General features: G+C 45.4%; 1 protein-coding gene across 4 annotated transcripts in view; it reads left to right on the forward strand.

Annotated features, from left to right (window-relative positions):
* The window catches only part of KLHDC10 (kelch domain containing 10), a 168,309-nt gene that overhangs the window by 46,420 nt on the left and 94,201 nt on the right, over positions 1-27,688 (forward strand). For all 4 annotated transcript variants that reach the window (XM_077264428.1, XM_077264426.1, XM_077264430.1 and 1 more), the window contains 4 exons: positions 7,447-7,601; positions 17,970-18,118; positions 23,412-23,496; positions 23,938-24,004. In XM_077264428.1, coding sequence (XP_077120543.1) covers positions 7,447-7,601; positions 17,970-18,118; positions 23,412-23,496; positions 23,938-24,004 — 456 coding nt within the window. The remainder of the gene's footprint in view (positions 1-7,446; positions 7,602-17,969; positions 18,119-23,411; positions 23,497-23,937; positions 24,005-27,688) is intronic.

The raw sequence follows: 27,688 nt of genomic DNA on the forward strand, positions 1-27,688 counted from the left end.
CCATCTTGATGCTCTATGGTTGGAAATAATCTATGCCGGGGTATATATACCACTATTACATTAATACCCACCCTCATCTACCCATTGGTGGCATTATCTATTGTCTAAACACTAGACCCACCCTCTTCTATTCATTGGTGGTGTTTAGCTAGTGTCTAGACACTAAATTGTTACATCATTGTTTCACAACGCATGCGTCGTTAAACGCTGCGTTTTTTATAAAACGCAACAAAAACGCACCAAAAACGCAGCGTTTTACGACGCATCCGTCCGACGCTTGCGTCAAAAAAGGTGCGTTTTTGCGTGCGTTTCCGATGCGTCGTGCGTTGCGTCGGCGACGCTAATGTGAACGTAGCCTAATATGGCAGATGGTGACAGATTTGAGATGCCCTCGACGGTTGTTGGGTTTTTATTTTGCTAAATGTGTTAGGGATGTGATCTTAAGGCACTTGCTCATATATACGTATTACGGGTTCTTCTAATGTGTAGCTTTCCACATACAGTGGCATGTAAGTGTTTGTGCACCCCTGGTCAAAATTATGGTTCTTGTCAACCGTAACGTAAGTTGAAGACGAAATGATCTCTAAAAAGCCTAAAGTTTACTCAAAGATTACCTATTTTTTGTATTTTAGGGAAAATATATTTTTCATCTTTTACATTTTAAAGATTACAGAAAGGAAAATGGGCCAATGCAAAAGTGTGGGCACCCTGCATGGTTAGTACCTATTAGCATCCCCTTTTGAAAGTATCTCAACTTGTAAATGCTTTTTGTTGCCAGGCAAGAGTCTTTCAATTCTTGTGTGAGGGATTTTTATAAATTTTTCCTTGGAAAACTCTTCCACTTCTGTGATATTCCTGGGCTGTCTTGCATACACTGCTATTTTAAGGTCTAGCCACAGATTTTCAATGAAGTTCAGGGGACTGTGAGAGCCATTATAAAACCTTCATCTTGAGCCTTTTGAGGTAGTGTAATGTGGAAAAAGCACCCCGAGGAAGTCAAACATAAAATGTGCGTTGGGGCTTTTTCCTTCCACGTCCTCTATCAGGTTGGTCACTTGGATCATACTCCTATTTAGTCTCTTATTTTTAACTTGTGTTTATCAATACTTGTTTGACCATATCATATACATTGGCTGCAATTACTTAATTATGTCTTTTGTATGTATTTCCCGAGGTAGTCTTTATACACTTTTGGCACTTTATATTTCCAACAATTGTATATTACGAATTAATTTTGTTTACTGCACAAGCACCTTATACTGCCATACAGTGTGTCTGTCTGTGTGTGCTCCTGTTTGGACGTGGCACTTTGGTGTCGCTGTTCACCCCAGTTGCCAACTTAATCAGGTTTTACCTTTTATCTATCTTGTTTTTATGAATTTCTATAATAAGGATTATCTATGATTTTTGATACACTCCTGTGTCCATCTTCTTTTTGGGTAATACTATGACTATGGATGAGCGATAAATAGACAGAGTACTCTCTTATTTATTTTTTTGGATAATTTTTCAGGTCTAGCCACAGATTTTCAATGATGTTCAGATCAGAAAATTGTGAGGGCCCTTGTAAAACCTTCAGCTTGTGCCCTTTGTGCTAGTTTATTGTGGATTTTGACTTGTATTTAGGATCATTGTTAGTGATGATCGAACATGCTCGGATAAGGTGTTAGACCAGCATACTTGTGTGCTAAGTGTCTTTGGCGTGCTTTAAATTATATATTTGAGTCCCTGCAGTTGCAAGTCTTGTGGCTGTTCGATAGACTATCCTTGCATGTGTTGTGGCTATTTGTTAGGGAAGCCCTGCATGTGTTGCAGCTGTGAAACAACCGTGAGACATGCAGGTGCGGGGACTCTAACCTATAACTCGAGCACGCCAAAGTCACTCAGCACCCAAACATGCTCGGATAACAACTTATCCGAGCACGTTCCCTCATCACTAATCATTATCCATTTGTAGAAGCCATCCTCTTTTGAACTTAAGGTTTTTTTTTACAGATGGTGTTACGTTTGCATCAAGAATATGTTGAAATTTCATTGAATCCATTCTTCCCTCTACCTGTGAAATGTTCCCCATGCCATTGGCTGTAAAAAAGCATGATTATTCCACCCCAAAGCTTAAAGGGCCACTGTCACCCCCTCCAGCCGTTAGAAACTACAAGAGCCACCTTGTGCAGCAGTAATGCTGCATTCTGACAAGGTGGCTCTTTTAGTTATTGGTGCAGTTAAAGCCAAAATAAAGCGTTTTATAATTTCGCCAAAATACCTGTCTTTAGCCAGAGAGGCAGGTCTTAACCCCCCTGCTGCAAACGCCACACTGCCGTCATTCAAATCTTCTTTGGCGCCGCCCCCTCCGCGCTGTTTTCCAATGAAATCCGGCCCCTGCGCTGTTTAGTACTGGCTGGGACAGGCGCAGTGAGCTCTGGCTGTCTGACCTCCGATGCAGTCTTGCAGACTGCGCCTGTGTGGCCGCCCTGCTTGTGAATCCCAGCCCCGCACTCTGCATAATGCATAACACACTGCGGGTCTGGGATTCACAAGCAGGGCAGCCGCACAGGCGCAGTCTGCAAGACTGCATCGGAGGTCAGACGGCCAGAGCTCACTGCGCCTGCCCCAGCCAGTACTAAACAGCGCAGGTGCCGGATTTCATTGGAAAACAGCGCGGAGGGGGCGGCGCCCGGCGCCGAAGAAGATTTGATGGACGGCAGTGTGGCGTTTTCAGTAGGGGGGTTAAGACCTGCCTCCCTGGCTAAAGACAGGTATTTTGGCAAAATTATAAAACGTTTTATTTTGGCTTTAACTACACCAAAAACTAAAAGAGCCACCTTGTCAGAATGCAGCATTACTGCTGCACAAGGTGGCTCTTGTAGTTTCTAACGGCTGGAGGGGGTGACGGTGTCCCTTTAATGGTTGGCAAGATGTTCTTTTCCAGAATTGATGTGCCCCCCCCCCTTATTTTTTTCTCCACACATACCCTTTGATCATTGTGGTCAAGGAGTTCTATTTATTTTACCTTCATTGGTTCACAGGGCTTTTTTACAAAAGGCATCAGTTGTGTTTAGATGTTCTTTTGCATACTTCTGATGCTGAATTTTATGGCGAGGATGCAGGAGAGGTTTTTCTTCTGATGACTCTTACATGAAGGCCATATTTGTGCAAGTGTCTCTGAACAGTAGAACGCTGTACCACAACTCCAAAGTCTGCTAAATCTTTGAGGGTCTTTTACAGTCAAGCAGGGGTTCTGATTTACCTGTCTAGCAATCCTACGAGCAGCTCGCACTGAAATTTTGCTTTATCTTCCAGATCTTATTTTAACCTCAACTATTCCTATTAACTGCAATTTCTTAATTGCATTTCGAACTGAGAAAAGGGCAACTTGAAAAATGCTTTGCTATCTTCTTATAGCCTTCTCCTGCTTTCTGGGCCTCCATTTTTATTTTTAGAGTGCTAGGCCGCTGCTTAAATGAACCCAAGGCTGCTGGTTTTTCGCACAAGGTTCAAGGAGGCTACGTTTTTATAAAGCTGGGAAATTTGCATCACCTGGCCTATCCTAATGATATTGAACAAGCCATAACCCTAACAGGCTTATGGGTAAAACCTTGGTCAAGGTTATCTGAGCGCACAAATCTCCAAGGATGCCTAAACTTTTGCATCGGCCCATGCCGAAAAGTGCAAAGGAAATTTGTCCTCTTTAACTTTAGGTCTTTTAGAGATCTTTCCATCTTTTTACTTGCTTAATTTTTCACAAAAACAATAATTTTGACCAGGGATGCACAAAGTTTTACATGCAACTGTAGACTGCACTGCTCTACTATCCACAAAAATACCTCTAACCAGATCTGTCAATCGGCTCTTCCATGGGCAGTGCTTTTAAATGGTACCAGACAGATGGACAGGACCGGTCGCATGCTCCTCCATCAGCAGCCATTTTGTAGACTGGTAGCTGTGCAGTCCGTGGGGAAAGTTGCTCAAAGGAGGAGATTTTCTAATATAAATTTAGAAGAACAACAAAATGAAATCCCAAAAACCTTGCTAAAATAAGGATAATACATCGATTTGAGAAGGATTGGTCTGCAGTAAATAATGGCTTATTTTAGAGACTTCATAAAGGTACCTTGCATTAAGATTGACCAGGATTCTCCTGCACAATACCTGTAAGTAGAGGAAGAACAATAATTGCAATAATACATTGAGCCACTCAGGCATTTATGGAATACCCATAGAATAGCCCCTAACTCAAAAATGGGGCACACAGAATGTCGAACTAGGTGTGCAAGCATTCTTATAGATGCAGATCCCACCTCTGCGACGACCATCACCCTTCTCTTAAGACAATTCTTGTATATCCTGTAGATATGCCATAAATATCCAAAATGGGTACTGGTATATCTGTGTTTTCAATAGATGGAATGTTACCCAGCAAGGTATTTCAGCGAGATGTTAAGTTTTATGTTCAGTAAATACGTTTTCCTCAAAAATTGATAACTTTAACAAAATACGAAAATATATCAGTAAAGTTTATGAAATACCATAGAAAATATTAACAATTGCAATACTAAATGTAACAAAAAGATTCGACAATGCAAAAAAGTTATACTTTGACCTACCCATGGGGAGAAAATTTTACTACATGTTTTGTATTTAGGTTATTTCACAAACAAATATATTCCTGTGATAGTTAGGTCCATATATATTTGGACAGAGACAACATTTTTCTAATTTTGGTTATAGACATTACCATAATGAATTTTAATCAAAACAATTCAGATGCAGTTGAAGTTCAGACTTTCAGCTTTCTTTTGAGGGTATCCACATTAAAATTGGATGAAGGATGTAGGAGTTTCAGCTCCTTAACACGTTCCACTCTGTTTTTAAAGGGACCAAAAGTCATTGGACAGAATAAATAATTTTAAATAAAATGTTCATTTCTAGTACTTGGTTAAAAACCCTTTGTTGGCAATGACTGCCTGAATTCTTGAAGTCTTGAACTCATGGACATCACCAGACGCTGTGTTTCCTCCTTTTTGATGCTCTGCCAGGCCTTCACTGTGGTGGTTTTCAGTTGCTGTTTGTTTGTGGGCCTTAATGTCTGAAGTTTAGTCTTATATTCCACTTCTTGGTTTTAATAAACTCCTGGGTTGCTTTGACTTTGTTTTGGGTCATTGTCCATCTGTAGTATGAAACGACGACCAATCAGTTTTTTGCTGCATTTGGCTGGATCTGAGCACACACAGTATGTTCTGGCTGTGATGTGGAGGTGGGGGAGCGGTTTCGGCGGGTCACAGTGGCAGGAGCTGACGGCTGCGGCTAACTTCTGTGCCCGCTGCTGCTAACTTCTGTGCCCACTGTTAAAGAGAAATAAATATTGACTGCATTCCACGCCAAGTGGGCGTGGAGGGCAATCAATATTCATTTCTTTTTGGCATCATGGTGAGATTGGTCCCATCCTTATTCTGGTATGCATGGCCGCATCAGAAAAGATTAAAAGAAACAAGCGATTACACTTACCTACCCCGCACTCTTTCGCAGCGTCCTGCTCCATTGCCAGCAGCTGCTTAATGCTTGTAAGCAGCGCATGGCAGGGACAAGCAGAGCACAGCTGCCGAAATACTCACCAGGACTGTTCATCGCAGACAGCAGTGAATAGTCATTGCCCTTTAGTAGCGCGCAGTGTCGGCCACCAGCTTCCTGCTGCTACCGGCGGTCACGTGTGCCGATACTTAAAGGGAACCTGTCACCCCCAAAATGGCTGGTGAGGTAAGCTCACCGGCATCAGGGGCTTATCTACAGCATTCTGTAATGCTGTAGATAAGCCCCCGATATTACCTGAAAGAGGAGAAAAAGACGTTGGATTATACTCACCTGGGCGGTCCCGCTGTGGTCCGTGGTCAAATGGGTGTCTCTGGTCCGCTCCGGCGCCTCCCATCTTCATTCCATGACGTCCTCTTCGGGTCTTTACGCCGCGGCTCCGGCGCAGGCGTACTTTGTCTGCCCTGTTGAGGGCAGAGCAAAGTACTGCAGTGCGCAGGCGCCGGGCCTCTCTGACCTTTCCGGCGCCTGCGCACTGCAGTACTTTGCTCTGCCCTCAACAGGGCAGACAAAGTACGCCTGCGCCGAAGCCGCGGCGTAAAGACCCGAAGAGGATGTCATGGAATGAAGATGGGAGGCGCCGGAGCGGACCGGAGACACCATCCGACCTGACCGCACCGGGACCGCCCCTGGGTGAGTATAATCTAACCTCTTTTTCTCCTCTTTCAGGATACATCGGGGGCTTATCTACAGCATTACAGAATGCTGTAGATAAGCCCCTGATGCCGGTGAGCTTACCTCACCAGCCATTTTGGGGGTGACAGGTTCCCTTTAAGAGAAATGAATATTCAGAATATTAATTTCTCTTAAATATCGGCACACGTGACCTTGATAGCAGCAGGAAGCTGGTGGCTGACACTGCGTGCTACTAAAGGGCAATGAATACTCACTGCTGTCTGCGATGAACAGTCCTGGTGAGTATTCTGGCAGCTGTGCTCTGCTTGTCCCTGCCATGCGCTGCTAACGCATTAAGCAGCTGCTGGCAATGGAGCAGGACGCTAAGAGGGAGCGGAGGAAGGCAAGTGTAATGTTTAATTTTTTTTTATTTTTTATTTTTTGATGGGACCTATCATACCAGAATAAGGATGGGACCATGCATCCCTGGACAAGGATGGGGCCAATGATACCAGGACTGGGATGGGGCCAATGATACCAGGACTGGGATGGGGCCAATGATACCAGGACTGGGATGGGGCCAATGATACCAGGACTGGGATGGGGCCAATGATAACAGGACTGGGATGGGGCCAATGATACCAGGACTGGGATGGGGCCAATGATACCAGGACTGGGATAGGGCCAATGATACCAGGACTGGGATGGGGCCAATGATACCAGGACTGGGGATATTAAAGGGAACCTGTCACCCCCCACCCCCACCCCCCATTCGTTTCAAACTAAAAGAGCCACCTTGTGCAGCAGTAATGCTGCATTCTGACAAGGTGGCTCTTTTAGTTCTGGGTGCTGTAACTAGAGAAATAATCAGTTTTATAATTTGGCAGAAATACCTGGTCTTCAGTCAAGGAGGCCGGCGTTTCCCCCCTGCTTTAGACGCCACACAGCTGTCACTCACATCTTCTTGGCGCACTCTTTTCCCTAAATTGACCACATTTTTGCTTCAGTTTTTTCCCCCCTAATTTCCTTCTCTAAAACCTAGATGCGTCTTATGGTCTGAAAAATACGGTACTTTTTTTTTTTTCTTCATTTGTCTAGTCTTTTTTTTTGATACATTTACTATTGCAATTGCTGATATTTTCCATGGTATTTAATAATCTTTGATATATTGTCATATTTTGTTTAAGCTCCTCCTGTGGTTGTTTTATGTGCAGTAGTTTGATGTCTCTCTTTTTTACATTGTAGTGGTTTTACATGGCTACAATCTCCTGGTGTTTGGAGGCACTGGCATCCCATTTGGTGAAAGCAATGGTAATGACGTCCATGTTTGTAATGTGAAATATAAGAGATGGGAAAAGCTAAGCTGTGATGGAAAGAAACCCAACCGCATTTATGGCCAGGTTTGTTTCACTTTCTAGTGTATGAGTGTTGCAGCCGTTTCTTTGCTATGTTTGCAAATAGCCTTTTCAGAGGATGAGGACTTTTTCTGGAGCCATATATTTGTTGTAGCAATCCTACAAGCCAATTTCGGCTTTTTAACAAACCTTGCAATATGACTTGGGATTAAAAGCAAAACCAGACACTCCATTTGCAGACAGTGTTTTAGGGTGTTTTCCCCTTATCAATTCAAAGCCGGAAATCTGACATGGATAGGTGAGAGGCCTTTGACAGAGGTTCTAAAGTCTATTACCTAAACAAATCAGGTCTCTTGCTTTGCACTGATGAGGAAAAAACATCCTGAAACACTTGACTGCAAATGCAGCATATGGTTTGGCTTCTTATCCTAAGTCATTTGGTAAGAATTTTTAGGATTACTACATAAAATAGATGGCACTAGAGTTCTAGTCCTCTTCCTCAGTAAAGAGGATAGTTGCATATTTAATGTCAGTTTCATTGCATTGTCTATACGTCTCTGCTTGGCACTCTCGACGAAGTTCCCCTTTAGATTTTGTAAGTTTTTAACTATTTTCATTAGATATCTTTATACAATGCTCCCAAAAATAAAGGGAACACTAAAATACCACATCCTAGATATCACTGAAGGAAATGATGATCAGTAGTGTGTTGCCTCCATGTGCCTGTATGAGCTCCCTACAACGCCTGGGCATGCTCCTGATGAGGCGGTGGATGTTCTCCTGAGTGATCTCTTCACAGACCTGGATTAAAGCATCAGTCAACTCCTGGTCAGTCTGTGGTGCGACGTGGATGGAACAAAACTTGATGTCCCAGATGTGCTTGTTTGGATTCGCGTCTGAGAAACGGGCAGGCCAATCCGTAGCATCAATACCTTCATCATGCAGGAACTGCTGACACACTTCAGCCACATGAGGCCTAGCATTGTCATGCATCAGAAGGAACCAAGGGCCCAGTGCACCTGCATATAGTCTCACAATAGGTCTGAGGATCTCATCGTGGTACCTAATGGCAGTCGGGGTACCTCTGGCTAACACATCGAGTACTGTGCTGCCCTCCAAAGAAATGCCTCCCCATACCATTAACTGACCCACTGCCAAACTCCAGACTGTGTCACGTGCTCAGTGTGAGCCTGCTCTCATCCGTGACGAGTACAGGGTGCCAATGTTGAATCTGCCAATTTGGTGTTTTCTGGCAAATGGCTATCGCCCTGCACGGTGTTGGGCTGTAATCACAACACCCACTTGTGGATGTGGGGCCCTCATACCACCCTCATGGAGTCTGTTTCTTATAGTTTGAACAGATACGTGGATGTTTGTGGTCTACTAGAAGTAATTTTGCAGGGCTCTGGCACTGCTCCTCCTTTTATAAAGGAGGAGGTAGCAGTCCTGCTGCTGGATTGTTGCCCTCCTACTGCCCCTCCACATCTTGTGGGGTGCTGGCCTGTCTTCTGGGATCAACTCCATGCTCTGGACACTGTGCTGAGACACGGCTACCCTTCTAGCCACAGCTTGCATTGATGTGCCATCCTGGATGAGCTACACTACCTGAGATACTTCTGTGGGTTGTACAGTAAACACCTCCTCATGCTACTGTACCTCTAGGGGCGAGAGCAAGGACATAATGCAAAAGTGACCAAAACATCCAAAAAGAATGAACGGAGAAATAATGATAATCTTTATATAGCGCTAACATATTCCGCAGCGCTATACAATTCAACACTTCATACACAACAGTCATAAGTAACAACGTTAAAGATACTACAGTAATTAAAGCAAAGATATTGATGACCCTGCTCATAAGAGCTTACAATCTACAATGAGGTGGGGGAGACACAAAGTCCAGGTGCTTATTTACAATGATGGTCCAGCCATCTTGGGGGAATGGGGTATAGATAAAGGCTGCATGAGCTAGTCTCCAGCCAGTATTTGTAGTGCTATTGGGTGTGGTGGAGTTTGATGGAGAGTTCTGTTCAGAAAAATAGTGAATAAGCTGTATACAGTAAAAAAGGACTTCAATTAGGGAAATGGTCTGTGGTCACCCCCTGCAGAACCACTCCTTTTATAGGGGTTGTCTTGCTAATTGCCTATCATTTCTACCTGTTGTGTGTTCCATTTGCACAACAACAGGAGAAATTGATTCACAATCAGGACAGGTTGATTTCACAGACGTGAGATTGGCTTGGAGTTAGTGTGTTGTTTGCGTTCCCTTAAAGGGAATCTGTCACCTCATTTTTCGCACATAAGCTGAAGCCACCGCCATTAGGGGCTTATCTACAGCATTCTATAATGCTGTAGATAAGCCCCCGATGTAACCTGAAAGATAAGAAAAACAAGTTGGATTATACTCACCCAGGGGCGGTCCGATGGGCGTCGTAGGTCCGGGTTCGGCGCCTCCCATCTTCGTGCAATGATGTCCTCTTCTTTGCTTCTGGTCGCGGCTCCTGCACAGGATTACTGATTTGCCCTGTTGGGGGCAGCATAAAGTACTGCAGTGCGCAGGCGGCGGGCCTCTCTGACCTTTCTCTGGTGCCTGCGCACTGCAGTACTTTGCCCTCAACAGGGCAGAGAATTGTGCCTGCACAGGAGCCGAGACAGAAGCAAGGAAGAGGACGTCATCGCATGAAGATGGGAGGTACCGGACCTGCGACGCCCATCGGACCCGGACCGCACCAGACCGCCCCTGGGTGAGTATAATCTAACTTGTTTTTCTTATCTTTCAGGTTACATCGGGGGCTTATCTACAGCATTACAGAATGCTGTAGCTAAGCCCCTGATGGCGGTGGCCGCAGCTTATATGCGAAATATGAGGTGACAGATTCCCTTTAATTTTTTTGTGCAGTGTATATACTCGAGTAGAAGCCGAGAATTTCAGCCCATTTTTTTTTTTTTTTTTTTTTTTTAGGCTGAAATTGCCCCTCTCGACTTATACTCGAGTCATTCCCAGGGGTCGGCAGGGGAGGGGGAGCGGCAGCTGTCTAATCATACTCGCCTGCTCCTGGCACGGTCTCTGCACGTCCCCGGTTCTCTGGGCGCCTGCAGCTTCTTCCTGTGTTGAGCGGTCACTTGGTACTGCTCATTACAGTAATGAATATGGACCCAACTCCACTCCCATAGGGGTGGAGCCGCATATTCATTACTGTAATGAGCGGTACCATGTGACCGCTCAACACAGGAAGAAGCTGCCGGTGCCCCTAGAACCAGGGACGTGCAGGGACCGCGCCAGGAGCAGTTGAGTATAACGGGGGCATTGCGCGATATTCACCTGTCCGCGTTCCACCGCCGCTCCATCTTCCGCGTCCCCTGCAGTGACGCTCAGGTCAGAGGGCTCGATGACGCGATTAGTGTGCGCGCCGCCCTCTGCCTGAACTTCAGTGCAGAAGACACAGCGGCGCCCAGCGGTGGAACGGGGAAAGGTGACTATAGCAAGTGCCGGAGGCCTGCTTGACGAGAGGCGAGTATGCGTTTTTTTTTTTTTTTTTGTGTGTGTTTTTTTTTTTTCTACCGCAGCAACAGCATATGGGGCAAATATCTCTATGGAGCATCTTATGGGGCCATAATCAGCATTTGAGGAGCATTATAATGGGGCAAATGTCTGTATGGAGCATCTTATGGGGCCATAATCAGCATTTCTCTGATCGCCCATGACGGCACCACGGAGAGAGGGGATCCGCCCACCAAGGACAGGAAACCTACGGATAAAAAGGCGGTACCACTCTCCCGCATCAGTTGGTTTCCTGTCCTTGATGGGAGACCTATGGACTTACCAGATCGACGTGGGAATTCCGGGGCCATCTAGTCCGGTTCAGGCAGCTGGGGTCCCTCTGCCTCGGCTAAGGTGGTGACCCGAAGCGCCACCGCGAAGGGCTAGTGGGCCTCTAGGGTGTGCGGGGGAGGTGACAAGGAGTTCGCGGTCACCTCCCCAGGTCCCCAGGTAAGATGCAGCAGGCAACATCCAGGGGGGTCCCTCTGTGGTTGCGGGAGGTGCGGCGCGGCCCTCCCCAAAAAAACATGCGTCAGTCTGCACACTGCACCGCCATCAGGCGTGCAGAGCCGCGCGGTAGGGACTGCATAGGACCGGGGGCGCCGGTCAGCAGCGCCATATCTGCGCTCCCGGCGCCATCTTGCAATTTCGGCGCATGCCCGGGATTAGGCTGGTCTCGCGAGGCGCCGACGACACTTCTGCGCAGGCGCCGCCGAAGCCCGACTGCGCAGGCGCCGGCGTTCGGCGCTCCTCGCCATCACCTGGCCGCTACTGCGCAGGCGCAAAAAAAAAAAAAAAAAGCGGCGCGAAGGCTTTAAATAAGGAAAGTTACTTCCTCCCAGCGGCTCTGCAATAATCGGCAGGAGCCTCAAAAGAAGCTACTTCTGACTACACCAGAGTGCTGTCAAAGCAGTGACCGCGGACCAGCAGCAATATGAGCGACCCGGCATCTCCCTTGCCAGAATCACCTCCACCTATAGCATCGCCACAGCAGCAGCAGCAGCAAAAAAGGCGACAGCAGCGCCAGGACACCAGCAAAGAACGCCAGAGGTCCCAACACAGTAAGGGGTCCAGTACGGCGTCGGGGAAAAAGCCAGAGGCGGAGAATCCCCAACCGGTATTTATGGGTCCTGGAGGTGGTAAGTGGATCTTCGTGAAAGTCAGAGACAGTAAGGTTATTATTTGTCTCTTTTAGGGGAGGAAGAGCGTAGGCAAAACAAAGCATAAAATTTGTGCCATCTGTAAAGAAGATCTTCCACCTGCCTGGGAGAAGACGCTGTGTAACGCTTGCATACAGCAGACAGTATCTGAAAGTCTGCCAGGGTTTGCAACCGACTTAAAAAACCTGATTAAGGAGCAAGTGGAAGACACCCTTAGATCCCTAAAAAAGGGGAAAAAACGGAGAAAGACCAGGGATAGGTCTCCGTCTCCGGTCTCAAAATCTGACAGCGACAGTGCGGGTTCAGTATCCTCCTCCTCCTCCTCCTCATCTGCATCATCCAATTCTTCCTCGGGGGGGGGCACAACTGTTTCCCACTAGAGGACACCGATGGCCTCATAAAGGCGGTGAGAAGTACTATGGGGTTAGTAGACTCCCACCCCAAAAAATCGGTACAGGACATCATGTTCGGGGGCCTAGAACAAAAAAAGAGGAGAGTTTTTCCACTTAATGATGCAATTGCGGCTTTAATCAAAAAAGAATGGAAAAAGCCCATGAAAAAGTCTCTCTTAACTCCCAAAAGGAAATACCCTTTTGAGGATGAATCCTGCTCCTTTTGGGAAAAAGCCCCCAAATTAGATGTGGCTATAGCCAAAGCATCAAAAAAATTCGCACTCCCGTTTGAAGACATGGGGGTACTAAAAGACCCTATGGACAAGAAGGCGGACGCCTTCCTCAAAGGCTCTTGGGAGGCAGCAGGGGGGGGCTTAAAACCTGCAGTAGCAGCGGCGTGTACATCTCGCTCCCTAATGATTTGGCTAAACCAACTAGAGGGTCAATTAAAAGGGAAGACTTCCCGAGACTCAATACTAAATACTTTACCAGTAATGAGGGGAGCCGCGGCTTTCCTGGCTGACGCCTCGGCCGACTCAATCAGACTAGCCGCTAGGTCAGCAGCACTGGCTAATGCGGCCAGGCGCGCCCTCTGGCTTAAGAACTGGCCAGGCGACCTCCAAACTAAGACAAGACTGTGTACCATCCCCTGTGAAGGAGAATTCTTGTTTGGTTCCACTTTAGATGACATTTTAGAAAAAGCTGGGGACAAGAAAAAGTCCTTTCCTCCCTTGGGCCTCCCCTCTTACCGGAAGCCCTTTCGGAGCAAGAGGTTTTTCCGAAAGAACCCGGGGAGAGGCCAGGGGAAATGGGAGGATAAGAGGAACAAAAACAAGGGGTTTATCTTTAATAAAAACCCCAATGATAACAAGAAACCTCCGCAATGAAGGTTCGCCCCAGGTGGGAGGGAGGCTGTCTCGCTTTCTCCCAGCCTGGAAAAAGATTACCTCCAGTCAATGGATACTGAACATTATAGAATCAGGACTGAGGTTAACATTCAAGAGATACCCTCGTCCCTCTTTTACGATGACATCTACAAGGTCTTCGGCAGAAGAGCAGCTGGCACTAGAAAGAGAAGTCATCGGGTTAGTAGAAAAGAGAGTTCTCCTGGAGGTCCCCCCTCAAGAAAGAGGACAAGGATACTATTCCCCTCTATTTCTGAGAAGAAAACCAGACGGGTCTTTCAGAACCATCATAAATCTGAAAAGTCTAAACAACTACTTAGAGGTTCAGGCATTCAAAATGGAAACGATAGTCATCTATCAAAATGCTGTTTCCTCAATGCTTCATGGTGGTTCTAGACCTAAAGGACGCATATTATCACGTCCCAATACACAAGGATCACCAAAGATTCCTCAGGATGGCGGTTCACATCAGAGGAGTCCTAAGCCACTTCCAGTTCTCAGCTCTGCCTTTTGGTCTAGCCATAGCCCCGAGGACTTTCACAAAACTGATTGCGGAGGTAATGGCCCACCTCAGAGAAGAAAATACCTTAATCGTACCATATCTGGACGATTTTCTGGTAATAGGCTCCTCCCCGCAGCACTGCGAGCATCAACTGGCAATTGTGATTCATTCCCTAAAAGAACTAGGCTGGCTAATAAACATAGAAAAATCCAGACTAATACCTTCTCAAGTTCAGGAGTACCTAGGTCTCACCCTAGACTCCATAAAAATGGAATGTCGGCTACCGGAGAACAAAATACAAAAACTAAAAAGTTTGGTATCGAGGGTTCAATCTCTCCCCTCCATAACACTCCGTCAGGGTATGTCCCTCCTAGGCTCCATGACCTCTTGCATCCCCGCAGTCCAGTGGGCCCAATTACATTCGAGAGACCTCCAATGGCAGATATTGTCAGAACAAACCCGTCTAGGAGAGCATTTAGACGGGCGGTTAATTCTATCTCCTCGTACCAGCCACTCTCTGACATGGTGGAAATCGCAGGAAAATCTTTCCCAGGGGGTCCCGTGGGTAATTCAGATCTCAAAAGTCCTAACTACGGACGCAAGCCCCTCAGGGTGGGGAGCTCATCTAGACGATCTGGTAGCCCAGGGCACCTGGTCTCCGTCCCTAGCAGACAAATCCTCCAATATGAAGGAACTTCTGGCAGTCAAATTTGCCCTTCAGAAATTCTTGAAAGTCCTTCACTCTCATCATGTAAGAGTGATGTCGGACAACCGGGTGGTAGTATCTTACCTCAATCACCAGGGGGGCACCCGTTCCAAAAATCTAATGGAAGTGACCAACTCAATCCTGCAAATAGCCGAGAGCAACCTCCTATCCATAACAAGTCTACACATAAAAGGGGAAGACAACTACAAAGCGGACTTCCTCAGTCGGTCCAGCCTAAAACAGGGAGAATGGGAACTAAATCAGGCAATATTTACCCAGATCACAGAGAAATGGGGGGTTCCCAAAATAGATCTCTTTGCGAGTCACCTAAACAAAAAAGTAACCTCCTTTTGCTCCCTATCTCCCCTGGGGAACCCAGTAGTTGTGGACGCTTTCCTGATGTCTTGGAGCCATCATCTGCTCTATGCCTTTCCTCCTCTCATTCTGATTCCAGCAGTGCTGAGGAAGATTCGGGAGGACGGGGCGCTGGTTATCTTAATTGCCCCGTTCTGGCCGAAGAGACCTTGGTTCTCATGGATGAGGAAGATGTCAATGTCCGACCCCTGGGTATTACCAGACCTTCAGGATCTATTGTCGCAGGGCCCAGTCTGTCATCCAAGGGTCAAGAACTTGCACTTGACAGCTTGGCTCTTGAAAGGAAGCTGCTAAAAGACAGGGGGTTCTCCCCAGGGCTAATCTCAACCTTATTACAAAGTAGGAAGCCAGTTACAACGAAACAATATGGCAAGATATGGAAAAAGTTTCTGTCTTCATCAGGTGAAAAAATAGGGAAAGAAATTCCCCTTAATTCCATATTCGAATTCCTACAAAATGGGTTGGAGATGGGGCTGGCCACTAGTACCCTGAAAGTTCACGTGGCAGCATTGGGGGCCCTATTCAATTTTGATTTAGCTTCAAATAGGTGGGTCGCTAGATTCATAAAAGCAGCAGGAAGATCAAGGCCTCTTCCGATAAAAATCGTTCCTCAATGGGACTTAAACTTAGTCCTTAAAGCCCTGACCAGTCCACCATTCGAACCATTACACGAAGTTTCAATAAAAAACCTATCTCTCAAAACCGCTCTGTTAGTCGCCCTCACTTCTGCCCGTAGGGTCAGCGACTTACAGGCTCTTTCGGCTAACCCTCCTTACACACAATTTCTAGAGGATAGGGTCATTTTAAAAACAGACCCAGCATATCTCCCGAAAGTGGCATCAAAGTTCCACAGGTCTCAAGAGATTTCTCTCCCTTCCTTCTGTCCCAACCCTGTAAACAAGAAGGAACAAACATTACATACACTAGACGTACGAAGATGTCTCTTACGCTACCTAGAAGTCACTAAGGAGAGTAGGGAGGATGCTTCTCTGTTTGTGTGTTTCCAGGGTCCCCGGAAGGGGAAAAAAGCATCGAAAGCCACCATAGCAAGATGGATTACGGATGCCATCAGTCTTTCATACTCAGCAAGTGGGATGTCCGTTCCCGGGGAGGTTAAGGCGCACTCAACAAGGGCAGTGGCATCTTCCTGGGCGGAGAAGGCCGGAGTTCCTATAGACCAGATATGTAGAGCTGCTACCTGGTCCTCACCATCTACATTCTATAGGCACTATAGATTGGACCTAAACTCCTCTTCGGACCTTACCTTCGGTAAAAGGGTTCTGGAAGCGGTGGTCCCTCCCTGAATGTACTATCTATGCAATTCTCTCCGTGGTGCCGTCATGGGCGATCAGAGAAAAATATAGTTCTTACCGATAACGGTATTTCTCTGAGCCCATGACGGCACCCGTACATTCCCTCCCTTCACTTATGGGTGCTCACATTAAATAGTGCCATAATTTATTCATAGTTTATTCATAGTTTTAAAGTCACGCGGTATCTCGTTATGCTAAACAGTTAAAGCTAACAAATGTTTTAGTAGTCTCCCATCATTTTCTATGTAAAACAACTGATGCGGGAGAGTGGTACCGCCTTTTTATCCGTAGGTTTCCTGTCCTTGGTGGGCGGATCCCCTCTCTCCGTGGTGCCGTCATGGGCTCAGAGAAATACCGTTATCGGTAAGAACTATATTTTTGTGCAGCATTATATGAGGCAAATGTCTGTATGGAGCATCTTATGGGGCCATAATCAGCATTTGTGCAGCATTATATGGGGCAAATGTCTGTATGGAGCATCTTATGGGGCCATAATCAGCATTTGTGCAGCATTATATGGGGCAAATGTCTGTATGGAGCATCTTATGGGGCCATAATCAGCATTTGTGCAGCATTATATGGGGCAAATGTCTGTATGGAGCATCTTATGGGGCCATAATCAGCATTTGTGCAGCATTATATGGGGCAAATGTCTGTATGGAGCATCTTATGGGGCCATAATCAGCATTTGTGCAGCATTATATGGGTCAAATGTCCGTATGGAGCATCTTATGGGGCCATAATCAGCATTTGTGCAGCATTATATGAGGCAAATGTCTGTATGGAGCATCTTATCGGGCCATAATCAGCATTTGTGCAGCATTTTATGGGGCATATTTTAATATGGAGCATCTTATGGGGCCCATCATGAACTGTATGGAGCATTATATGGTGCTCCTGATTCAATATGGATATTCAAAAACACTTAACCTACTGATGTCTCAATTAATTTGACTTTTATTGGTATCTATTTTTATTTTTGACATTTACCAGTAGCTGCTGCATTTTCCACCCTAGGCTTATACTTGAGTCATTAAGTTTTCCCAGTTTTTTGTGGCAAAATTGGGTGTCTCGGCTTATACTCGGGTCGGCTTATACTCAAGTATATACGGTAAATAATACCTGGCTCTGTCCACCACTCATGTGAGTCTTCTCAACCCTAGAAATATGGGGAAAACAGGAACAAGTTTTACTTCCTTAGGATAGTAAAGCTGTTTTCTAACACCATTATTTGAGATCTCTCATCTTGGTTTTATTAATGTTTTGCTAACACATACAGGCATACTTTTACTGCAGCCTAGCTGTATTTGGGCTGCTTATACTGTACAGTTTTTTTTTTGTTTTTTTTTTTTTGCTTTTTTTTCTCTATGGTCTACGATTTAGGTACATTAAAGTAACATTCCTATAGGCAATTTCTATCATTTTATTGTACATCAGTATAGAAACTTTGTACATCATTAAGGAATTGTCCCTAATGTTTGTTGCAAATTGATTTAACTCGAGATTTTATTTAATTCAGGCAATGGCAATTATAAATGGCTTCCTATATGTATTTGGAGGAACAACTGGGTATATTTACAGCACAGACCTACATCGACTGGACCTCTCTACTAGAGAATGGGTGCAGCTTAAGCCAAGCAATCCGCCCTGTGATTTACCAGAAGAAAGGTAAATCATTCCTAATTTAATTCATATTTGTATCTAAGCAACACTACATTGAAAGTAAAAAACATGAAGAAAAAGTTGTAGATTTATAGAGATGACTGGATTGATAGAGATGTTAATGATATGCAAATGATGAAAAAGCGCTAATAAAATTGTCAAAATATCTTGCTTTATTTATTGTATGTGGTATGAGCCATTGGTGTAACTAAAATGACGACTAAAGGGGCCTGGCTATTGTACATTATGCCACCCCTCACGATAATTCTAGTTGAAGGACCGGTATGTCGCTCCCTCGCAAAAGCCGCTTCTGGACCTTGCCCACATGGTCTCGTCAGGTTCGAAAAATGGTGCATTAGTGTTTCATTCTGTACTGCAAAGGAAATTAGACATCACGTACAAAGCCTAAGGCATTAAAGGGAACCTGTCACCCCCAAAATCGAAGATGAGCTAAGCCCACCAGCATCAGGGGCTCATCTACAGCATTCTGTAATGCTGTAGATAAGCCCCCGATGTAACCTGAAAGATGAGAAAAAGAGGTTATATTATACTCACCCAGGGGCGGTCCCGCTTCGGTCCGGTCCGATGGGCATCTGGGTCCGGTCCTGAGGCCTCCCATCTTCTTACGATGACGTCCTCTTCTTGAATTCACGCTGCGGCTCCGGCGCAGGCATACTTTGTCTGCCCTGTTGAGGGTAGATCAAAGTATTGCAGTGCGCCGGAGCCGCAGCCTGAAAGATCAGAAGAGGACGTCATCGTAAGAAGATGGGAGGCCCCGGACCGCGACGCCCATCGGACCGGGACAGCCCCTGGGTGAGTATAATCTAACCTCTTTTTCTCATCTTTCAGGATACATCGGGGGCTTATCTACAGCATTCCAGAATGCTGTAGATAAGCCCCTGATGCTCGTGGACTTGGCTCACCTTCGATTTTGGGGGTGACAGGTTCCCTTTAATCCCTTTTCCCCCCAGGCGATGTAAAACTGGAAAAAAATTCAAAGTGCTGTGAAATTGCAAAAAAAGTGCAATTGTACAATTGTTTATTATTTACCATGTTCGCTATATGGTAAAAGTGACCTGACAATATGAGAGTAAGGGTACCGTCTCACATAACGATTTACCAACGATCACGACCAGCGATACGACCTGGCCGTGATCGTTGGTAAGTGGTTGTGTGGTCGCTGGGGAGCTGTCACACAGACAGCTCTCCAGCGACCAACGATGCCGAAGGCCCCGGGTAACCAGGGTAAACGGGTTACTAAGCGCAGGGCCGCGCTTAGTAACCCGATGTTTACCGTGGTTACCAGCGTAAAAGTAAAAAAAAACAAACAGTACTTACATTCCGGTGTCTGTTCCCCGGCGTTCTGCGTCTCTGCACTGTGTCTGCGCCAGCCGGAAAGCGAGCACAGCGGTGACGTCACCGCTGTGCTCGCTTTCCGGCTGGCCGGCGCTCACAGTGCAGAGACGCAGTAAGCCGGGGGACAGACACCGGAATGTAAGTATGTACTGTTTTTTTTTTTTTTGTTTTTTTTTTTAACTTTTACGCTGGTAACCACGGTAAACATTGGGTTACTAAGCGCGGCCCTGCGCTTAGTAACCCGATGTTTACCCTGGTTACAAGCGAACGCATCGTTGGATCGGTGTCACACACACCGATCCAACGATGACAGCGGGAGATCCAGCGACGAAAGAAAGTTCCAAACGATCTGCTACGACGTACGATTCTCAGCAGGATCCCTGATCGCTGCTGCGTGTCAGACACAGCGATATCGTATGGATATCGCTGGAACGTCACGGATCGTACCGTCGTAGCGACAAAAGTGCCACTGTGAGACGGTACCCTAAGAGTAGGCAGATGATTTTTTTTTTTCTCATACTGCCAATTACCGATCAGATTAATTTTTTATATTTTGATCGAACATTTCTGAATAAACAAATACGTATTTTTTTTAAATGGAGCAAAAGAGGGCTGATTTCAACTTTTTTTTTTTTTTTTATTTAAAACTTTTTTTCCCACTTTTTACTGTGTTCAATAGTCCTTAGGAGACTTGAAGCTGTGTTTCAATAGCCCATGTATGCAGGAGGATCGTGATGACAGGCACAGCGGGATCTTTATGCAGACTCCTGACTGTCATGACAATTCATCGGCACCCTGCAATCACATGACTGGCGCCGATGGGTGGGTAAATGTCTGTGATTGACAGCTGCATTGAACTGCTTAACAGCCGCGGGTTGTTTCAATCAGCCATCAAGTGTGGGGAAATGTGTGGTCTCAGTGGCGGAGCCGGCATCAAAGGCAGACGTAAACCTACTTCATCTATTGTGAAATTGCGAAAAAGATTAAACGGGGTGTACAAAAACCATTGATGAGAGGTTTGCACGATATTGGGACATGAGTCAGATGTCCAGCTACAGGTTCTCAATTGACCTCATGTCAGCGCTGTCAGTGAGTACTGTGCACAGTCATTAGTCCATTGTCAGTATGTGCATTGCTTGGGGAGTTGGATCAGACAGTGTTTCAAAGCGAGCATTGCCAATTGCCATAAGGAGAGAGCGGAGAATTGTAATTGAGAGGGTGGAAAAGTGCATAGAGACCTTTGCAATGCCATGGATGCACCGAAGCCTCTTCCTTTTAGGGTATGTTCCCACGGTCAGGAAACGCTGTAGTGGATGGGATTTCAAGAAATCACATGCCCACTATGCGTGCACGGTCGCCTCCGGCTTACCTGTGGAGATGGACATGTGGAGCGTGTTTCCAGACTGCAGCAAGTCAATTTACGTAGCAGAGATGCTCAGTCTAAGCTGCATAAATTACCCATAAACTTTCAGTAGTCACATGCGTATTAAGTGCAGGAACGCAGCTTACTACGCATGTGTACTAATTGAAATAATGGTGTACCTTGTTTTAGACGGAAGTACACCTACACTGCAGTTCTCGCGATCAGCTGATCGTGATAACTGCAGTGCATGTGACCACCGGGGACCAAGCTATCTCTGGTGGTCATCTTCAAGCTCTGCTGTGTTCTGGATGTCAGGCTGAATGGTGTTTTATTTACCATATAACTATAGGATTAGTAATGGATAGGTGTCTTATAGACTATTCTCAAGTTGTGGGCTTGATGTCACCTGACAATACAAAGGGGACATCAACCCCATAAATATGAACCCCACTTGCCACTGCTACAGGGCAAGTGGGAAGAGCCGGGTAAAGTGCCACTATTGGCGCAGCTGCGGGCTGCTATTTTTAGGCTGGTGTGGGCCAAAATCCATGAGCCCTTACCAGCCTGAGAATACCAGGCTGCAGCTGTCCGCTTTTTTTCTTGGCTGGTTAATAAAAACGGGGACCCCATGCTATGTATTTATTTATTTTTTTTTTTTTGGATTGGATCCCACTATTTTTTGCAAACCATCCAAGGTAAGTAGACTGCTGCGGCCTGATATTATCAGGCTGGTGAGGTTCATGGATATTGTATCCTTACCAGCCTGGAATATCAGTCCCAATAGTCTGCTTCACTCTGGCTGGTTAACATATATAGGGGGACCCCACGCTATTTTATTTATTTATTTAGTAAAAAAGTAGGAGACCTCTCTGTGCTTTCCTCCACTTCCTGTGCCATGTACTTCTGGCTGTGTCACATGATTCACCATTATTTAGATTAGTACACATGCGTAGTAAGGCCTCTTTCACACTTCTGTCTTTCATCTCCCGTCATAATGTGTCGTTTTGTGAAAAAAAAACAGATCCTGCGATTTTTCCCGCAGGATGCATTTTTTTTCTCAGAAACTAGTATTAGCGACGGATCGCGACACATGGTCACACGTTTCGTCCGTTGGGCACTGGATCCGTCGTAAAATTGCTGTCCGTCGGGTGGAGACAACACACAGAGGAACGTTTTTTTCTGCACGTCGGAAAATCGCTCAGTGATGGATCCTGCGCTGCCTGTTGTTGGCTATAATGGAAGCCTGTGGATGCAGGATCTGTCGCTGACTGTGAAAAGCAGGAATCCAGCGACGGATGCCCTCTTTTCAAACTGAGCATGAACGGAAGAATTTCCTATCAGGGAAATTCTCTCTCTTCACTATTGATGCTGCCAATGCAGCATCAATAGTAAAAAGATATAATGTTAAAAATAATTTTTAAAAAAATGAAAAAAATCGTGATATTCTTACCTTTTGGCGGCCCCCCCAATGCTCGCGATGCTGCCGGCAGCTCCGGTTCCCAGTGATGCATAGCGCAATGGCTCGATGAGGTAGCGGTCTCGCGAGACCACTACGTCATCACAGGTCATTGTCTCACTGGGAATGGACCATCGGGAAGGCTGCGGGTTGTGTTGTGTATGCGTTTTCGCAGCGAAAAACCGCCGCGAATACGCATACAGAACGTGTGCACATAGCCTTCTAGGATGCACTGGAACCATCAAAAAAAACGGCTCCAGTGCATCCGTTTTTTACAATCAGCACAGTATCCGTCTTTTCAACATTTTGACGGATCCTGTGCAGATTGTAAAACTGGAAGTGTGAAAGAGGCCCCTGATGCCGGTGGCCTTAGCTTATAGTCGAATTTCAGGGTGACAGATTCCCTTTAAACTGTTGAAAGTCTGACTTTTTTTTTTTTTTTTTTTTTTTTTTTTTTTTAAAGAAGGTACGGTATATAAAGCTACCTGGCTTGTAAAAATCATGCAGAAAACACCAGGATTATTTATTTTTTGTTAATGTAGTTTTTGCCTAGTAAACGACTGGTTTCACATTTGCGGATGGAGGTGCTGCGGATAGCTGTGTACGTCCTCCGTGAAGCTCCTCCGGTCCGCCCCTTACTCACAGCATTATATACACACATGAGACTGTCACTCTTGTAAACCTGGCCTTACCGACCGCCATTGGATAGCGAGTAGAAGAGGATTAAATGCTAATCCTCTGTGACACGTTGGAGATTAAAGATGCATAAACTACAGATACATAAGTGAAAAGTTCCATCTCTTGAGCTCATTGGAACAAAATGTTTCATATTCTAGTTACAGGCAGGATATTCTTTGATTTGAGATAACTGACAGCGGAAGGAGCCTTCCCGCTCCGCAGCTGGTCTTTTATTGGCTCATAAATGGTTGAGGAGTTGGCTTCGTCAAGTTGAAAGCTTAGTCTTTCTTCCTCAGCTTTTCATAAGCCAAAAACCTGTATCAGGAAGAAGTTACCACATATATTCTCAAAACTTCCCTGGATACAAGGAGAAAAATTTGTTTCTTTTTATCACCTACTGGGAGTTTTTATAATTTTTTTTTCACTTTTTCTTTCTTCTACTGCAGGTACAGGCATGAAATAGCACATGATAATCAGCGAATCTATGTATTAGGAGGTGGCACATCATGGACAGCATATTCTTTAGACAAGGTAATTTATTTTATTTTATTTTATTTTTTTTACAGTGCTGGGTAGAAGGGAATGAAGGTTTCTTTTCAAGGCTTTGTTCCAGCAGTAATATTGCAAGTGTGTGCTTTTTTTAATTGTTGTTCCAAAAATTCAAGATTGATATTTAACCGTAAACGTTCCACAAGTGGTTAGAATGTCTGTGTGAAGAGCCTGACGGGTTGTCTCCACCAGTGACATTGGAAACTTGCCACACCATTCAGACACAGATGCAGCAAACGGGACACTGTGGCGCTATTGGCCTTTTTATCCTTCTGTAATAGAGGAACTTTGATAGTTTAAAAATAAAGAAACGTAAAGAATGTTTACGCACATTTTTGTTTTCATAGTAGATGTAACACAATAGGAGTACTGATTTGGCTTTGTCTTGTCTTTCACTTTCTGCATCGACCAATTCTTATCAAGATTCATGCTTATAACTTTGAAACCAACACTTGGGAGGACATTCCAACCAAGCCACATGAAAATCTAGGTAAGTACAACATCTGGCAATAACTTAACGTCTAAAACTATTAACTGTCTGCAGCAGGAGTTTCCCCCTCTGATATGTCTACAATAGGACACGGGCATTAAGTCCCATCTACTTAGCGCTTTACCAGCTGGATATAAAACAGATGAAGAAAAAAGATTAATCTATTTCTGCCAGTCAGTCTGCAGTGTGTTCAACTGTAATGGACTAAAATATTTGCAAAGTGATTGCTCACCCGATAATCATTGGTTCAGTGCTTCTAATACTTTTTACTAATTGTTACCTTCTTTAACCCCTTCCTGATGTAAAAGTACATGATGTTTGGGACAGTGTTCATGCAAATGAAATGAATATATCACTCTGTCCTAGTGATTGGGCAGGCATTAGCTGTGCCTGGGGTGTTTTGTGGGAAGCTCAACTGACGTCTGAGCTCTTGCACCAACAGTCTGGGTCTGTGGCGGTTAGATGGTTGATGAAGGGATGTGTCTTACTCTTCAACCCCATCGGCACCCTTGTGCCACATTTGTGGGGTGCCAATGGTTGAAATGGAAAACGGATGTCAGTGATCTCCAGATCTGCCAGTCATGGTGGCCTGTTAGGCTGTGCAATAAACTGGGTCTAACTGACATCCTGTCACGGTAACATTGACAAGTAAATGACTATGAGCATTAAGCCGCCTCTGTGGGGATTCAAAGGTCTGAAGTCACGCGGAGTGCAGACTTTTCATTTTAGACCAACCCCTTTTAAATAAAATGTGCTAAAGTTGTAAAGAAAAACTGGTATCCCTGAACACATCAATTTATTCAGCAACAAACAAGCGCTTACTCTGCTGTCGTCAAAAAAATTTTAAATTTGTAGCTCTCCTGAATGTGGCAATGCAAAACAAATTTAATTTTTGTATACAGTAGCATTCAGAATACTAGCAGTCCAATATGACTAACCAGATTAGTCACTGTTTTTGGAATAAATTATATTACCACATGTCAATCAATTTACCAGTTGGTGCAGTAGATTCTAAGAAAACCAACAGACTCCGCATTCATGATCTGCAGGTTCCTGAGTCTGTGTATTAGAATAATTAATTGAAAGGGGGTGTTGAAAATAATAGCAGTGTGGAGAGCAGTCAGTGAGGGCAATCACTCTGTGGAGAAACGGGTGTGAATCAGGCCCTTATATAAGGGTGAAGCCAGGACGTGTTGTACATGCATTTCTCCTTGAAAACCTGAGAAATATGGGTCGCTCGATACATTGTTCAGAAGAACAGCATACTTTGATTAAAAGGTTGATTGGAGAGGGTAAAACTTATAAAGAAGTGCAGACAATGATGTGCTGATCAGCTAAAATGATCTCCTGTGCCTGAAAATGGAAAGCCAGACCAGAAAGACTTGGAAGAAAACGGAAGACTACCATTGGAATGGATGGAAGGATAGCCAGAATGGCAAAGGCTCAGCCAATGATCAGCTCCAGGATGATCAAAGACAGTGTCAAGTTACCTGTGAGTACTGTGACAGAAGACACCTGTGTAACGCTAAACTCTTAGCAAAAAGTCCCTGCAAAGTCCCACTGCTTACAAAGAATAATGTACTGTAGCGGATACAATGTGCCAAAGAAAACATCAACTGGCCTAAAGAGAAATGGAGAAACATTTTGTGGACTGAGGGAAGTAAAATTGTTCTTTCTGGCTCCAAGGGCCGCAGACATTCGTCAGATGACCCCCCCCCCCCCCTAACTCTGCATTCAAGCCACAGTGAAGCATGGTGGTGCAAGTATCATGATATGGGCATGTTTCTCTTACTATGGTGCCCGACCTACCGTAATTTTTTGCTTTATAAGACGCTCCGGATTATAAGACGCACCCCAAATTTTGAGGAGAAAAATAGGCTGCGGTGAAGCAGGGACCCAGGGTCGCTGCTTGAGAAGGCAGGAGTGGGCTGATGCTTTGCTAGTGTCTCCGGTGCTGTGGGTGCCTGGCCGGCACTGGCTGCTGCGACGGTCTCCAGTGCTTCCGGGGCTCTGCTGACATTTTGTGAAAGGCCAGAGCCCCGGCAGTCCCATGATTTCCTGTGCGGTGGACTCTGATAAAATGGCTGCAGGGGGAGCGGCTCATGCGCAGATGGAGATCTCTGCACCGAGATCTTGGGAGATTAGATTTAAGCGCTGAAATCTCATGTCCTGAGATCTCGGTGCCGAGATCTCTATCTGCTCATGCGTCGCCCCGCCTGGCAGCCATTTTACTGGAGTCCACCGCACAGGAAACCATGGAACTGCCGGGGTGGGCCCCGGCAGCATCGGAGACCGCTGTAGCAGCATCGGAGACACCAGCAGAGCACTGGGCAGCAGCGCCGGTCACCGGATACACCCGCAGAGCACTGGGTAGCAGTGTCGGACACCCGCAGCACCGCCAGACACCCCTCCAGGTACATTCACATTATAAGACTCACCCCCATTTTCCCCAAAAAAATTTTTTGGGAAAATGTGCATCTTATAATCCGAAAAATACGTTATTTACCACATTCCATTGATCATGGACAAGTTTGCACATATTAACCCCTTAATCCCATATGACGTACTATCCCGTCGAGGTGACCTGGGACTTAATTCCCAGTGATGGGATAGTACATCATAGTCGATCGGCCGCGATCAAGGGGGGAGCGCGGCCGATCGCCGCTGGGTGTCAGCTGATTATTAGCTGACGTCCGACACTATGTGCCAGGAGTGGTCACTGACTGCTCCCGGCACATTAACCCCCGACACACTGCGATCAAAGATGATCGCAGCATTCCGGCGGCACAGGGAAGCATCGCGCAGGGAGGTGGCTCTCTGCATGCTTTGATCGCATTGCTTCGAGGGTCTCCTACCTCCTCCTCCCTGCAGGCCCCGGATCCAAAATGGCCACGGGGGGCCTTCCGGGTACTGCAGGGAGGTGGCTTTCAAGCGCCGGGAAGCCTCCCTGCAGTGCCTGTCAGATCGCTGATCTGACCTAGTGCACTGCAAAGTGTCAGATCAGCGATCTGTCACTACACAGTGATGTCCCCTCCTGGGGCAATGTAAAAGAGTAAAAAAATAATTATAAAATATATATATATATATATATATATATATATATATATATATATATATATATATATATATATATATATATATATATATATATATATATATATATATATATATATTCGGTAGTTCCAATAAATAAATTTCTTTAACTAAAAAAAAAAAAAAAAAACCAAGAAAAGTACACATATTAAGTATCGCCGCCTCCGTAACGACCCGACCTATAAAACTGTCCCACTAGTTAACCCCTTCAGTGAACACCGGCATAAAACGCTTTATTATCATACCGCCGAACAAAAAGTGGAATAACATGCGATCAAAAAGATGAAATGGTGTCACAGTTCCGTATTTTCTATCATATAGACCCTTCAAAGTGACTTCAAATGTGATGTGGTCACGAGAAACCAATGTCAGAATCATCAGGATCCGTTGAAGCGTTCCAGAGTTATAACCTCATAAAGGGACAGTGGTCCGAATTGTAAAAATTGGCCCGGTCATTAACGTGCAAACCACCCTTGGGGGTTAAGGGGTTAAACCCTTAGTGACAGGGCCAAATTTTTGAAATCTGACCCAGTGTCACTTTGTGGTAATAACTCTGGAATTCTAAAACAAATCCCATATGCAAATTGCCTC

The sequence above is a fragment of the Ranitomeya variabilis genome, chromosome 5 (genome assembly GCF_051348905.1).
Source record: "Ranitomeya variabilis isolate aRanVar5 chromosome 5, aRanVar5.hap1, whole genome shotgun sequence".
Classification (NCBI taxonomy): domain Eukaryota; kingdom Metazoa; phylum Chordata; class Amphibia; order Anura; family Dendrobatidae; genus Ranitomeya; species Ranitomeya variabilis.